The sequence below is a fragment of the Silene latifolia genome, chromosome 1 (genome assembly GCF_048544455.1).
Source record: "Silene latifolia isolate original U9 population chromosome 1, ASM4854445v1, whole genome shotgun sequence".
Lineage (NCBI taxonomy): Eukaryota > Viridiplantae > Streptophyta > Magnoliopsida > Caryophyllales > Caryophyllaceae > Silene > Silene latifolia.
In genome coordinates this window covers 172,674,709-172,687,457 of record NC_133526.1, presented here as the reverse complement: position 1 = coordinate 172,687,457, position 12,749 = coordinate 172,674,709, and the positions used below count along the sequence as shown (strand labels likewise).

The window sequence follows — 12,749 nt, the reverse complement described above, 5'->3', positions numbered from 1 at the left end:
TGGTCCTTCAACAGGCGTTCTCATATCCTGTAATAACTACTACAAATCCAGGCAACCACAACGGCCCTTTAACAACGCTTATTCACAAAAATCGCCATAAGACGTTGTAGAATGTATGGCGCGAATTTTACTAAACTTAATTACAACGGTTATGTGTTGTTAACCGTTGTTATTGGTTTTAACAACGGGTCAAACTTGCACAACCGTTGTTAATATAAAAACTAATAACAACAGTTACTCTGTAATACATTATAACCGTTGTTAATAATTTGGCGCAAAATTAGTGAAAAGTAATTACAACGGTTATATTAAAACCCGTTGTTAATACTTTTTAACAATGGTTTTCTAAGGACCCGTTGTTAATATATTATCTAATGACAACGGGTTTATGTGTAATAACCGTTGTCAATACTTATACCACATTATATACCACACAAACACAGATCAGCTACAAACACAAACACAAACACAAATACAAACACAAACACAAACACAAACACAAACACAAACACAAACACAAACACAAACACAAACACAAACACAAACACAAACACAAACACAAACACAAACACAAACACAAACACACTCTTTCTCATCGTCTCTTTCTCATCGTCGCTTTATCATCTCCGTCACTGTTGTTGTCATCGTCTCTTTCTTTATCTAATTATCAGGTAAATATCTATCGCTTTATGGTTTTAGGTTTTGTCATCTCTGTCATTATTGTTCTTTCTCTAATTCTTTTATTTGCATGTTTTTTCTCCGTCATTGTTCTTTCTCTAATTATTATTCGCTTAATTAGTTTTTCTGCGCTTATTAGTAAAACAAATTAAATAAAATAAAACAAAGAAGATGATGGAGAGGAATGCATAAACTTAATTAATTGATATATATACATAAACTTAATGCATTGCTAAAAATACAATTCTTAGATATTCATATAGGGATGCATTCTCTTCTATGATATTCATCCTCTCCTCCTTTTCTATTTAAAGATTTCGTTCCGCAGATGCTATATCGTCATATAGCTGCATTATCTGCGGCTCTAACAAGCCATTTTTTTGGCGTCCTTGAGTACGATCCGAGCGTCCTCAAGGTAGCTCTTGTACCTCCTCTCGATTTCCAGCAACCGGCGTATGAAGCTCTTGGTTTACTCGGTCATAATGCATGTATTACGAATGGTATCATTCATTGTTTAAGGAAGTTTGGAGTTTATTAGGTTTTAAAGATTTAGAGTTTGGAGTTTAGGGTGGAGATAGTGATATAATAGATTGGTTATTGAGATAATGCATGAATTTATACTTAGTAATGTGTCGTTTGAGTTGTTTTTTAATTAATATGTTTAGGAAGTTATGCCAAATCTTATAACCCTTCTCATTCCATATATTATTGTGTCCTTTCATATGCAGGGATTTGGCAGTAATAATGCATTATGCATCGGAAGCATAAAGGGGCAGTAATAATGCATGTATCTAGTAATATATAATTTATTTTTATTTTTATTTTAAAATCAACAACAACGGTTATTACAAAAAAAAAACCCGTTGTCTTTAGTTATAACAACGGTTTTTTCTATTGTAACCGTTGTTATAACTTTCCCACCAAAAATTAGTCACACTTTCCACAACGAATGTCTCGTAACGACAACGGTTTTTAACCGTTGTTAATTGTTTTCACAACGGGTTTCTTAGATAAACCAATCGTTGTTATAACCTTTAACAAAGGACGCTTTAACAACGTCCGCTTTTTTATATAACAACGGTTTTTGACCGTTGTTATAGCCTGTATCTGTAGTAGTGAATATTTCTGCTGCCCAGACCATTTCTGCTGTTGTGTATGACATGCTTCTGTATTTTGCTTCTGTGGAGCTTGTACTCATTGTCCTTTTGTTTCTTTGTCTTCCAAGAAACTAAGGAACTCCCCAAAAAAATAGAGTACCCACTTAAGGATCTGCAGCTAAAGGCACAAGTAGCCCAATCTGCATCTGAATAAGCTTGTAGCTGAGAAGAACTAGTAGCTGAGTAGAACAGACCTGTGTTAATAGTCCCTCTTAAGTACCTTAGGAGATGATAAGCAGCCTGTAGATGAGGTGCCCTAGGTTGGCTCAAAAATTGGCTCAAATGTTGGACACTAAAAGAGATATCAGGCCTAGTCATATTATGATATAATAACCTCCCAACCAGACGTCTATACTGCTCTGGTTCTGTCAGCAAATCTCCGTGATCAGTTGAGAGCTTAAGACCTTTCTGCATTGGGAAAGGAACTAATTTGGCATCTTCAAACTCTATGTCCTTTAATATGTCAAGGATATACTTCCTTTGGTTCAGAAGAATGCCTTTCTCATTCCTAGAAACTTCCAAACCCAAGAAATACCTTATAGGACCCAAGTCCTTAATGGTAAACTTGGCATGTAACTGTGCTTTCAACTGATGTATATCTTCTAAAGCATCACCAGTTAGTAAAACGTCATCAACATAAACCAAAGCAACCAAAAACTTGGAAGTAAGAGAATCAAACTTAGTAAATAATGAGTAATCATGTTTTGATTGAACAAAACCAACACTAAGTAAAAATTTGGTCAATTCTAAGTTCCATTGTCTGCTAGCTTGCTTTAAGCCATACAAAGATCTCCTTAGCCTACAAACATGTCCTTTGGAAGCTTTAGAATAACCTGGTGGAGGTTTCATATACACCTCTTCATCGAAATACCCATGTAAAAAAGCATTATTAATTTCAAGTTGGTGCATGGGCCAATTTTTCTTAGCTGCAAGTGCAAGTAATATTCTTACTGTTGCAAACTTTGCAACAGGAGAAAATGTGTGTTTATAGTCTATGTCCTGAACTTGGGTAAAACCCTTAGCAACTAAACGTGCCTTATACCTCGCAATGGACCCATCTGACCTGTGTTTAACTTTGTAAACTCATTTGCAGCTTATGGCATTCTTATCTGGAGGCAAGGTAGTCAGTTCCCAAGTATTATTTTGCTCAAGAGCTTGCAGTTTCTGAGACATAGCTTCAACCCACTTGTCATAAGACTTTGCCTGAGTGTATGAACTTGGTTCAAGTGTCTCTACTACATTACATAAAGAATAGAGATACTCCTTATCATAATTAACCAGGTCATTAATAACCTGAGTATGTAAAGCCAATGATTTTGACTTGGCTTTAGACAAAACAAAATTATTGAGTAAGACACTGGGTCTTTTAGGTCTATCAGATTTCCTGACAACATTGTGATTGGAATCTGCTTGTATTAACAGATCAGTATTAGGATCTGTAGTTGTATTATCTGCTTCTGGTATAATTTCATTGACTGCCTGATCAGTACTAAGGTCATTATTAGCAGCATTAGAACTTGTTATTGAATATGTACTTGGAACAGATTCATGGTCAGCAGGCAAAAACCAGTCTGTAAACTCAACCATGTATGTGACAACAGGTAACATAGGGGTATGATGATCTATAGAAGAATCAAGTCTATAATAAGGAAAAAGAGTCTCCTTAAAAACAACATCCCTGCAAGTATAAACTATGTGATCCTCAAGATCATATAATTTGTATCCCTTTTGATTAAAAGGATAAACAATGAACACTGACTTTCTAGCTCTCTTACTGAACTTATCTTTGACAGTAGGAGGCATTGTACCATAGTATAAACAACCAAAAACTCTTAGGTCACTATAGCTGGGTTTCTCTGTAAATAAGACTTCATATGGTGTTTGCCATTGTAACACAGAACTTGGCATTTTGTTTATCAAATAGGTGGCAGTGAGAAGACAATCCCCCCAAAATTTAAGAGGCAAATTGGAATGCAATCTTAATGCCCTAGCTATATCCAATAAGTGTCTATGTTTTCTCTCCACCCTACCATTATGCTGTGGCCTACCTACAATACTTCTCTGATGAACAATCCCTTCATTTTTGAAGAAATCCTTACACTGATCTTGGAAAAATTCAGTGCCATTATCAGACCTTATGACTTTGATAGTTGAATTAAACTGAGTAGAAACAAACTTAACAAACCCTTTGATCAAACCAGGTATATCTTTGTCTTATTATGAACTAAAAATAACCAAGTATTTCTGGAATGATCATCAAGGACAGTAAAAAAAGATCTAGCACCTGACATTGTAGGAACTTTATATAGTCCCCATACATCCATGTGCACAAGATTAAAACAATTAGTGGCATATGATCTACTTCTAGGAAAAACCTGAATATGATGCTTTGCCAAGACACACGATTCACAAAAGAAGTTCTTTATTTTATTCATAATAGGCAAATGTACATGTTGTAGCTTATCTACAGAAGAATGCCCTAATCTTTGATGAAACAAAAGTATATCCTTATTAGCTAATTCCTTAACACTGGAATGCACCTCAGTGGACTGTTTAACCAAAGAATTACAGTTTGCAAAGGAAAAATCTAAAGAAACTTTATTCTCAGTCATTGTAAGCTTGTAAAGATCACTATATCTCTTAGCCTTAGCCACCACTTGCTTATTTGTAGGGACCTGAAAAAGACATTCATTTTGCAGAAATATGGCAGTCAAACCAGTGGTTGTTATTAATTTACCAACTGATAACAAATTCTGATTAAAATCAGGCACTAACAAAACATTAACCAAGGTGATTTTATCATTTAACTTGGATGTTCCTGATTTATGGACTACTTTAACAGTCCCATCAGGTAATGAAACATAGACAGGCTTAGCTAAGACTCTAACATTACTTAACAAGGCAAGATTGGATGTCATGTGGTCTGTAGCCCCTGTATCAACTATCCAATCAAATATGTTTGAAATAGAATTAAAATATTTAGTAGTATTGGTCATACCTGCAAAATGAACATAAGACTGCAGAGGGGTGATATCAGTATGAGACTGATCAGAAATCACCTTGAGCACCTTGGACATCACAGTATCAATGATATTCTGAACCATATCAGAAGGACCCTGATCTGAGGAATGCCTCACAGCAGGTACCAAAGCAGCAAAATCATCAATGGGAGTCACATCAACATACTCATCATTCTGCTCAGTAAAAGAAGCATAAGCATTGTTAGCTGGACTTGTGGATAGAGTCTTCCCTTTACCCTTATTTTGCCTGGCTAAGAAAGCTTTGTATTTGTAACAACGTTCTTGAATATGAACCTTAATCTTGCAGAAAGTACAAGTCTTCAATTTGTGACAGTCTGAGATGTCATGCCCTCCTTTGTTGCAGTGAATGCAAAAATCTGCATCTTTAGGCTTCTTAGCAGGAGTAGAATCAACAGGATTATCTGGCATTCTTCTCTTAGAACTGTAAGCAACACTTTTCACCTGATGTTAAGAGGCATGATCATTAATGATCTTTTGCTTTTCAATTTTCTACAATATCCCTAGTGCCCAGTTTATAGGAGGAAGTGGCTTCATACAAAGTAGGGTAGTCTGCACTTGCTCATAACCAGAATTGAGACCCATCAGCAACTGAATCAGTTTGGCTTGCGTCTCTCGATCAAGAAGCCTCTTAAGCAGATTGCAGGAACAGTTAGACATTATTGCTCCACAAGTGCAACTGGGCATAGGATCCATATTATCTATACCTTCCCAGATTGACCTGATCTTGCTATAGTACTCCATGAGAGAAAGATTCTCCTGAACCAAGTTACTGAGAGTTTTCTTCAAATCATAAAGCTCAAGGATGTTCAACTGACCAAATCTTTCAACAATCTCATACCACAAAGACTTAGAGGAATTATAATATTGCAAAGTTTCCCTCAAAGTGGGAGAAACAGAATTTAGAATCCATCTCAGAACCAATAAGTCGCAACGAATCCACTAATTGAACTTCTTGTCTGTCTTCTCAGGAATACTGCATTCTCCGGTAATGAATCCCACCTTATTCTTGGAAACCAGAGCCTGAACAACATCTCGCTGCCATTAATGGAAGTTAGAACCATCAAAGATATAGGCAGTCAGCTGAAGATTTGGTTGATCATTAGGCGATAAGAAGAGAGGGTCATCTAAGGGAGAGTAGAAGGAATTCTGAGGATTTTCTTGATTTTCAGGCATGTTGTTGTTGATGAAGATTGAGAAAGAACAAAAAATGAGTAAAAGATTGAACGTTTGAAGAAGAAGAAAAAAAAGAAAGATAGAATAATGAAGATGATGACTGCGCGGAAGCTTGAAGATTTAATCAGAATCGAAAACCATGGCGATTGATACCATGTGAATCTTCAATGATATGGATGAAGATTAGAGAGAATTGAGAGAGAAGAGCGAGGAGATTGTAATGGAGATATAGAAATGTAAAATGTATATTATGAACTTGTAATTTAGTTTGTTACAGGCCGGATGTGTATATATATAGAAATATGTAACAACTTCTCTAACTAACTTTGGTTGTAACTAACTCATAACAACCTAACTAACTCTATATCTCATACCAACCAATTAGCCGCTATATTTTCAGCTAATTTACCAAACATTTTGAAGATAATTAGTTATCTTATTACTTTCGAGTTTTTAATTCTAAAAAATTTGCTATTTTTTTAAATATCCGCTATTTTTAACAAACATAGCTTAAATTAATTCAAACATAAAATATAGGAGTAGTTGAATTATTAACCCCATGTTCCATCAAATTTCCCTTTAATTACTTCCTTTTCCATTTAACCCTTCTTTAGTTTCCGGCCAACTTTTCTTTAGAAGCAAAACCAAAGGCTTAAAATTAAGAAAAAAAAAATCAAGTACATCCAATATAACATATTGCAGTATACATTAACAAATGTGACGTTTAAAATTATAAGGCCGCGTATATCATTCTAATTTTTACATTTTTCGGGATATATAATATTGAACGTGATATAGTAATTGCTTGTCTGTTATTTATTTTTATTTTTATTTTTAAAAATAAACAAGGAATCTGATTAATTTTTCTTTTTCCAGGGTGGGAAGATTAGTTTAAGGAAAATGAGTTGGTGTTACCGGGTGACACCTAATTTCGACGTCACCCTCTCACATACAATAAGTAGGGACCCCTTCAATAAAAAAATGCATGTAAGAGGGTGACATTCAATCTCAGCATCACCCGGTAACGCCATATCATTATCGTTTTAATACTGGTAATTTGTATTGTGAGAACAAGTGATGACCAGAAAGTGTACGGAGTACGTAACTATGCATAGACCTAGAGCTGGCCATCAGCACGGGCTGACCCGGCCCGGCCCGGACCCGGCCCGCCCTAACCCGTTATTTTATGCAATTGCTCAACCGCCCGCCTTAGCCCGCCGTTAACCCCGGCCTGCCCGGTCTCGAAATTTCCAGCCCGCCTTGGCCCGCCATTTTAGCAAAAATAAAAAAAAATAAAAGATAAAATGGTAAGGCCCGCCAGCCCGGCCCGGCCTTAGCCCGCCTCTGGTCCTGGCCCGGGTCAAGCATATCCCAGCCCGGCCAGGCCCGGCCAAGCCCATCCCTTCCCCCTGGCTTGGCCCGGGTTTGACCAGGAGAGCCCGGCCCGCCCCCTGGCCAGCCCGGCCCGGCCCTAGCCCGGCCCGGCCCTAGCCCGGCCCGAGTACAGGTCTACATAGACCGTTGACGCACTACTTCCGGCCTAAGCACATACGACTATACGAGCACAGTGGTACTTCCTTTTGTCAAGTTGCTGAATAGGTTATTATAATTCTTATTTAAGTAAACCGTGACACGTAAGTGGTTTAATTAATAGCGAGATTAAGAATATTAAATTATTTTTAACATCGTAGCGTAGTTGAATGAGTTTCCGTTAAAAAATAGGAGTATTAGATTTCTTCGGTTAATTCTTATGAGCAAATCTTTATTGTTTCATTCGATTTAATTTATAATCATTTTTTTTACTCGAATAGGGTGTGTGTTCATGTCATTAGACAATTGCGGAATCAGATTGGATGAGGTTGTTCTAACTTAACTAGAGGTCTCGTGTTCGAATCCTGGGAATGCGGCATGCAGAATTTAAACTCATGATGGAGAGCTTTATTGTCCTAATGGTCCTACCCAGTTCGACCTTACTAGACCGGATGGTCTACACCACAAAAAAAAAAAAATATTCGAGTTAGTCAATTCTATATGTATATACCTTATGGGCTATGGCTTATACGATGCGGAGTATCTCAAAATATCTCATTTGTTCACAAGAATCATTATATATATAAAAGAATCTTGTAAAACCGCTGAGGTGGCACAATCTCCTTTGAGAATTAAGGTAATGAAGCCCTCACATTCAACCTCACAAAATCAGTTTTATTTGAGCCAATCACGGTTTTGCAATATGGCCACATCAGCAAAAAAAAAAAAAAAAAAAAAAAAAAAAAAAAAAACAAAGTCCAATTAAATGTGGCGTACTTTTAACCTATTCCTTTGTCATTCTCTACTACTTGAGAATGACAATGAACATTTAATAGAAAAAGAAAAACTGTCAATTCTCTTTCTATCAATATACAATTTCCTAAGCTGGCGTGCTTTAATGTCCATTATAATTCATCTCTATCTAAATTACAACTTACCAGGTAAATCCATTTTCCAAAAAACAAGCCTCATTCAAAATAAATTTCAAACACTTTCACAGTTCAAATCATCATCCTCAACCTTTCCCTGACTTCTCACCATTATTAATCCCACTAAATCTATTCAAAACTAATAATTTCAATTCACAAGAATCTCTAATACTCTCCAATTTCCAGATCTCCAACAATCCACCCCCAAAATTTTTTATTTTATGGAGTATAATCCATCAAGGTTAACACATTCGAGTGAGAGTGACCCGTCATAAGCAGGTAATTGACAAAATGTGTGCTTATTGAAGGGTTTTGTTATCAAACACACAAATCTAATCTTCTCAAAACAAAATTTCAATTCACAACCATCTATAATACTCTTCTCTCTGGGTTTCAATTTACACCAAAAAAGAAGCGTGCTTCACCAAAAAGCCTATCACATCTTCCCTAACTGTCAGATCCCCAACAATCCACTCCCATACGCCGGCGATTATTACAAGATCGGTAGTGGCGTGTTTTTTGCGGTCGGTGGTTTTCGCGAGTTTTACAACCTTCTTTTTCCTCCTTTTATTCAACTTATTTTTGGAATATAACATATTCTTAATAACACATAGTAACTCCATTGATTTTTGATGTTATTTTTGATGTTATTTTTTTCACATAGGGTTTAACACATGGTATTTCCTCTTGAATAAATTATCCGAAGACTCCGAACAGGTAATGTATCAAAATTCGATAATTTTTTATGTTTATATAACCAAACTTATTTGTTCCATTCTTAAACTAATGAGAATCCAACCTCTTATATTGGCAATATATGTCGATTTCTTTATCATGCAGTATAATTTGCACTATTGTATTTCAGGATCAAAATGATGCATTTGTGATTTGGGACGGCCTTGATATTTACTCCACTTCACCTATGGTTAGCCAGCTTAGCCTTCTTGATTTTAATTTAACACACAGTTATCTGCATTGATTTTAACTAGAATCCAACTTTTTTTTTTTTGTACTATTGTGTTTAGGGTCTTTCTTTGTAAATACAGTATTTTCAGCTAAATGTCACACATGCCAGATCCAATAGTTTGGACAATTAGCTTCAATTATTAAATGAGTTAACCACAAGACAAGGACTTAAATTTTGGCATTTTTCCCTGTTAAGGAAGTGTATTTCCAAATTTTCCAGTTAAGGAACTCCCATCCTTCTTCTGTTACATTGCCGTTAAAACCAAGGCAGCAAAAATTGTGTAAAATAATAGGCTTAATTTTTCTCTTTCCCACTCTACTTGAAGAACTATGGAGGAAGCATAGCATAGTATAGTATCAACTGATGATTGTGAGTTAGCTTCTACATGTCGGAGTAAGTAGACGACGATTTTCAGATTTTGGATTGAAATATGAAACTGAAAATTTTGGTATAGATGTAGTACGGTTTTAGTATTCGCATACCTGGTGCTCGACGAATAGCATAAATTCATTTGAAGCAACAATTTTTTTTTTTGTAGATCATAATAAACTGATGAACAGCAAGTTAGTTTACCATGAGTAATTGAGGAAAAAAATTAGTTGTATGTCCTCTGAAAAGATCAGTACCAAACCTCATCAAATGTAAAGAAATTCTAGAGGTGAGGGCCATCCGGCCATGTATAGCTGCCGGAAATTTTCAAGTGAGGGAAATATGAGTGTGCTAGATAGTGAGGGGGCAAATCTAGCAAATTTCAGAAACTTCTGTGAATTCCGTCATCGGGTTGTTACGCAAATTCTGCCAATATTTCAATGTACTAATTTAAATAAGAGCCAACTTCAACTCATCAACTCTTGCTATATCCGTCTATAGCAAAAGATGGGTCAAATACCCTTAAAGTGATGACATTTTTAGGCCCCACCACACAAGTTGTTGTTTGTCTTATGCGTAATGTGGTATGTTACTTGACCCGTCTTTAGTTATAGACGGATAGTTGCCGTCTATAATAAGATTTTGTGCAACTTCAAACTCACCCCTTCTACCATTGATGAGTCCACTGTGTGATTCACTTCATAAGTCACTGAATTTGCTAGATAGTAGATACTTGATAGCAAAGGAGGGAATGCGATGGAGAGAAAGATGATCAGAAAAAGAGCCGTATATTTTGATTTTACAAATCAAACAAATCTATTAACGGAAAAGATAACGGTGTTAGGCTAGAGTTTCTTAACTGTAAAGTTTTAAAGTTGAGCTCCTTATCTGGAAAAAAACTGATAGTATAGGTCTTTTTCTTTGGGTTAATTCATTATTAAATCATGGAATGGAATACAGAAAGTTGGTCACCGTCGCAATATCAAAGTTTATCGACTGTTGAGTGATTTCTTAAATAATTGTATTGTGAAAGTAAATTCTCTTTTTTTCTCTTCAAAGACAAGATTTGAAAATTTCATATGGATACGTAAGATTTGGTATACTTGATGAGTTGATGGGTGCCACTTCATTGCTATAATGCTCAAAACATGAGTACCTTTTTCCCCATTGTTATAACCTAAAATTTACTTTTGTGATTATTAGTTTAGTTTATCTTAAAAATTAGAGAATATTGTTGATTACAGCCTTTTAAAAATCACTTTTTGAAAATTACAGCCTTATATAATTTTTTTTGAAAATTACATCCAAAATATTACTTTTCTTCTAAAATTGCACCAACTTGAGGTTTTTGGTGATTTTTGATGATGTTTTTATGATGTATCCTTTATTATTTGAGAGCCTACTTACCCAGATTTCTTACCTCTCCTTGACACAAACCAATTAATCACCCCAAACATCATAAAAACATCATAAAAATTCACCGAAAACCTCAAGTTGGTGCAATTTTAGAAGAAAAGTAATATTTTGGATGTAATTTTCAAAAAAAATTATATAAGGCTGTAATTTTCAAAAAGTGATTTTTAAAAGGCTGTAATCAACAATATTCTCTAAAAATTACTAGAAATTCGCAATGTCTAATTATGATTATTTTTCATGCTTTATGTTGCTCCATTGTTATTGTGTGAATGTCTGTTATGCATTTGAAAATTTTTAAGAGTTAAACTAATGGTGTGAATGTTATGGATTGATCTTTCGTTTGGTGGTTAACAGGCCTTCAGAGTATGAGCTACGGATTTTATTACTCCAATCTTATACGAATTATACTTTAAAAGCTCCTCCTAATTGGTGGCAACGGAAATGGAAATAAGACAAGTTTCAACTTGCTGATCGCTTAATATAATACGGCCAAGTTCATAGTTGTTATGAGTCAATACTTTTGTAAATTCTTTTCGGAAATAAGGTTCTAAATGCAATGTTTACTTACTTATTCTCCTCTTATTTAGTTACAAGTAACACAAAGTCATCTAAAATGTATCGAATTGTTTTGAATTTGATGTCCGTCTTAATCAGCTTCTGAAAGCTTTAGCTGCTAAGGCGAGACAAGTTGTGAGAGCTGTCATTGCTTTAAAAGTTGTGACTTAAGAGTGCCTTGGATTTGGTTGCATAGGATGACACCGGTAGTAGAAATAAGAACTAAAAGAAGACCAAGTTGAAAAAGCATGTGTCTTCAGCACTTTTATCATCAATACAACCCGATTGAATACATATATACATATAGAAAATTTCGTTAAATACCTCCGCACACAGTGATAATGTTTGCCTTTGATACAAGCTAACTAATTCTTCGTGGCCTCTATATCATTCATTTATTAACATTTAAATTAAGTAATTCTTATCAAGAATAAAAAAAGGTGAACAAACAATTAAGATGGTATATCTAACATAAAGTGACTGATGAATGATTGATAGCTCGGAGTTTAGAGCGTCATTAAGTGATTCAAACCGTTTACCAGATCACTTAATTTATGTATTAATTTATATAGACGTATTAATATTTATTTATAATGAGCAGATAAATAGTGAATTCGTAATGTATTCATCTCACAATTTTAACAAATAATTTAGTTACTAAATTTTTTAAAACAACCCCGTGAATTTTCACGGGTGTTACACTAGTAATAATTGATAGTAAATCATATCATACAATAATGAAGTATTAAATTAATAAATTCATAAAATAAGTCAATGCTCTAATATAGTTAGAAGTCAAGACAATTGGTTCAACGGACATTGCATCTGGAAAACGAACAAGTCTATTTTATGTTGTAGTGTTAATATTATAATCCAAAAATTCCAATAATTAACGATGAATTAAAAGTTGCTTGTTTTATTGTCTATAAATAAA

The 12,749-nt window shown here is 34.9% G+C and overlaps 1 protein-coding gene and 1 long non-coding RNA gene across 4 annotated transcripts; one reads left to right on the top strand and one right to left on the bottom strand.

Annotated features, from left to right (window-relative positions):
• Nucleotides 1-2,918: 2,918 nt before the first annotated feature.
• Nucleotides 2,919-6,465, bottom strand: LOC141587721 (uncharacterized). Its single transcript, XM_074409195.1, has 5 exons — nucleotides 6,424-6,465; nucleotides 5,826-5,911; nucleotides 5,432-5,696; nucleotides 4,120-5,317; nucleotides 2,919-4,021 (listed from the first exon to the last, which is right to left on the bottom strand). Exons 1-5 carry the CDS (start codon nucleotides 6,463-6,465, stop codon nucleotides 2,919-2,921), a joined length of 2,694 nt encoding a protein of 897 aa, XP_074265296.1.
• Nucleotides 6,466-8,174: 1,709 nt separating this feature from the next.
• On the top strand, nucleotides 8,175-11,831 carry LOC141612017 (uncharacterized). 3 transcript variants are annotated; one of them, XR_012528943.1, is made up of 4 exons: nucleotides 8,175-8,216; nucleotides 9,173-9,225; nucleotides 9,374-9,433; nucleotides 11,615-11,831. It is a non-coding gene; the product is annotated as an uncharacterized LOC141612017 (long non-coding RNA). The 3 variants fall into 3 exon arrangements; XR_012528940.1 differs by lacking the exon at nucleotides 8,175-8,216 and adding an exon at nucleotides 8,643-8,787; XR_012528942.1 differs by lacking the exon at nucleotides 8,175-8,216 and adding an exon at nucleotides 8,794-9,032.
• Nucleotides 11,832-12,749: the final 918 nt, after the last annotated feature.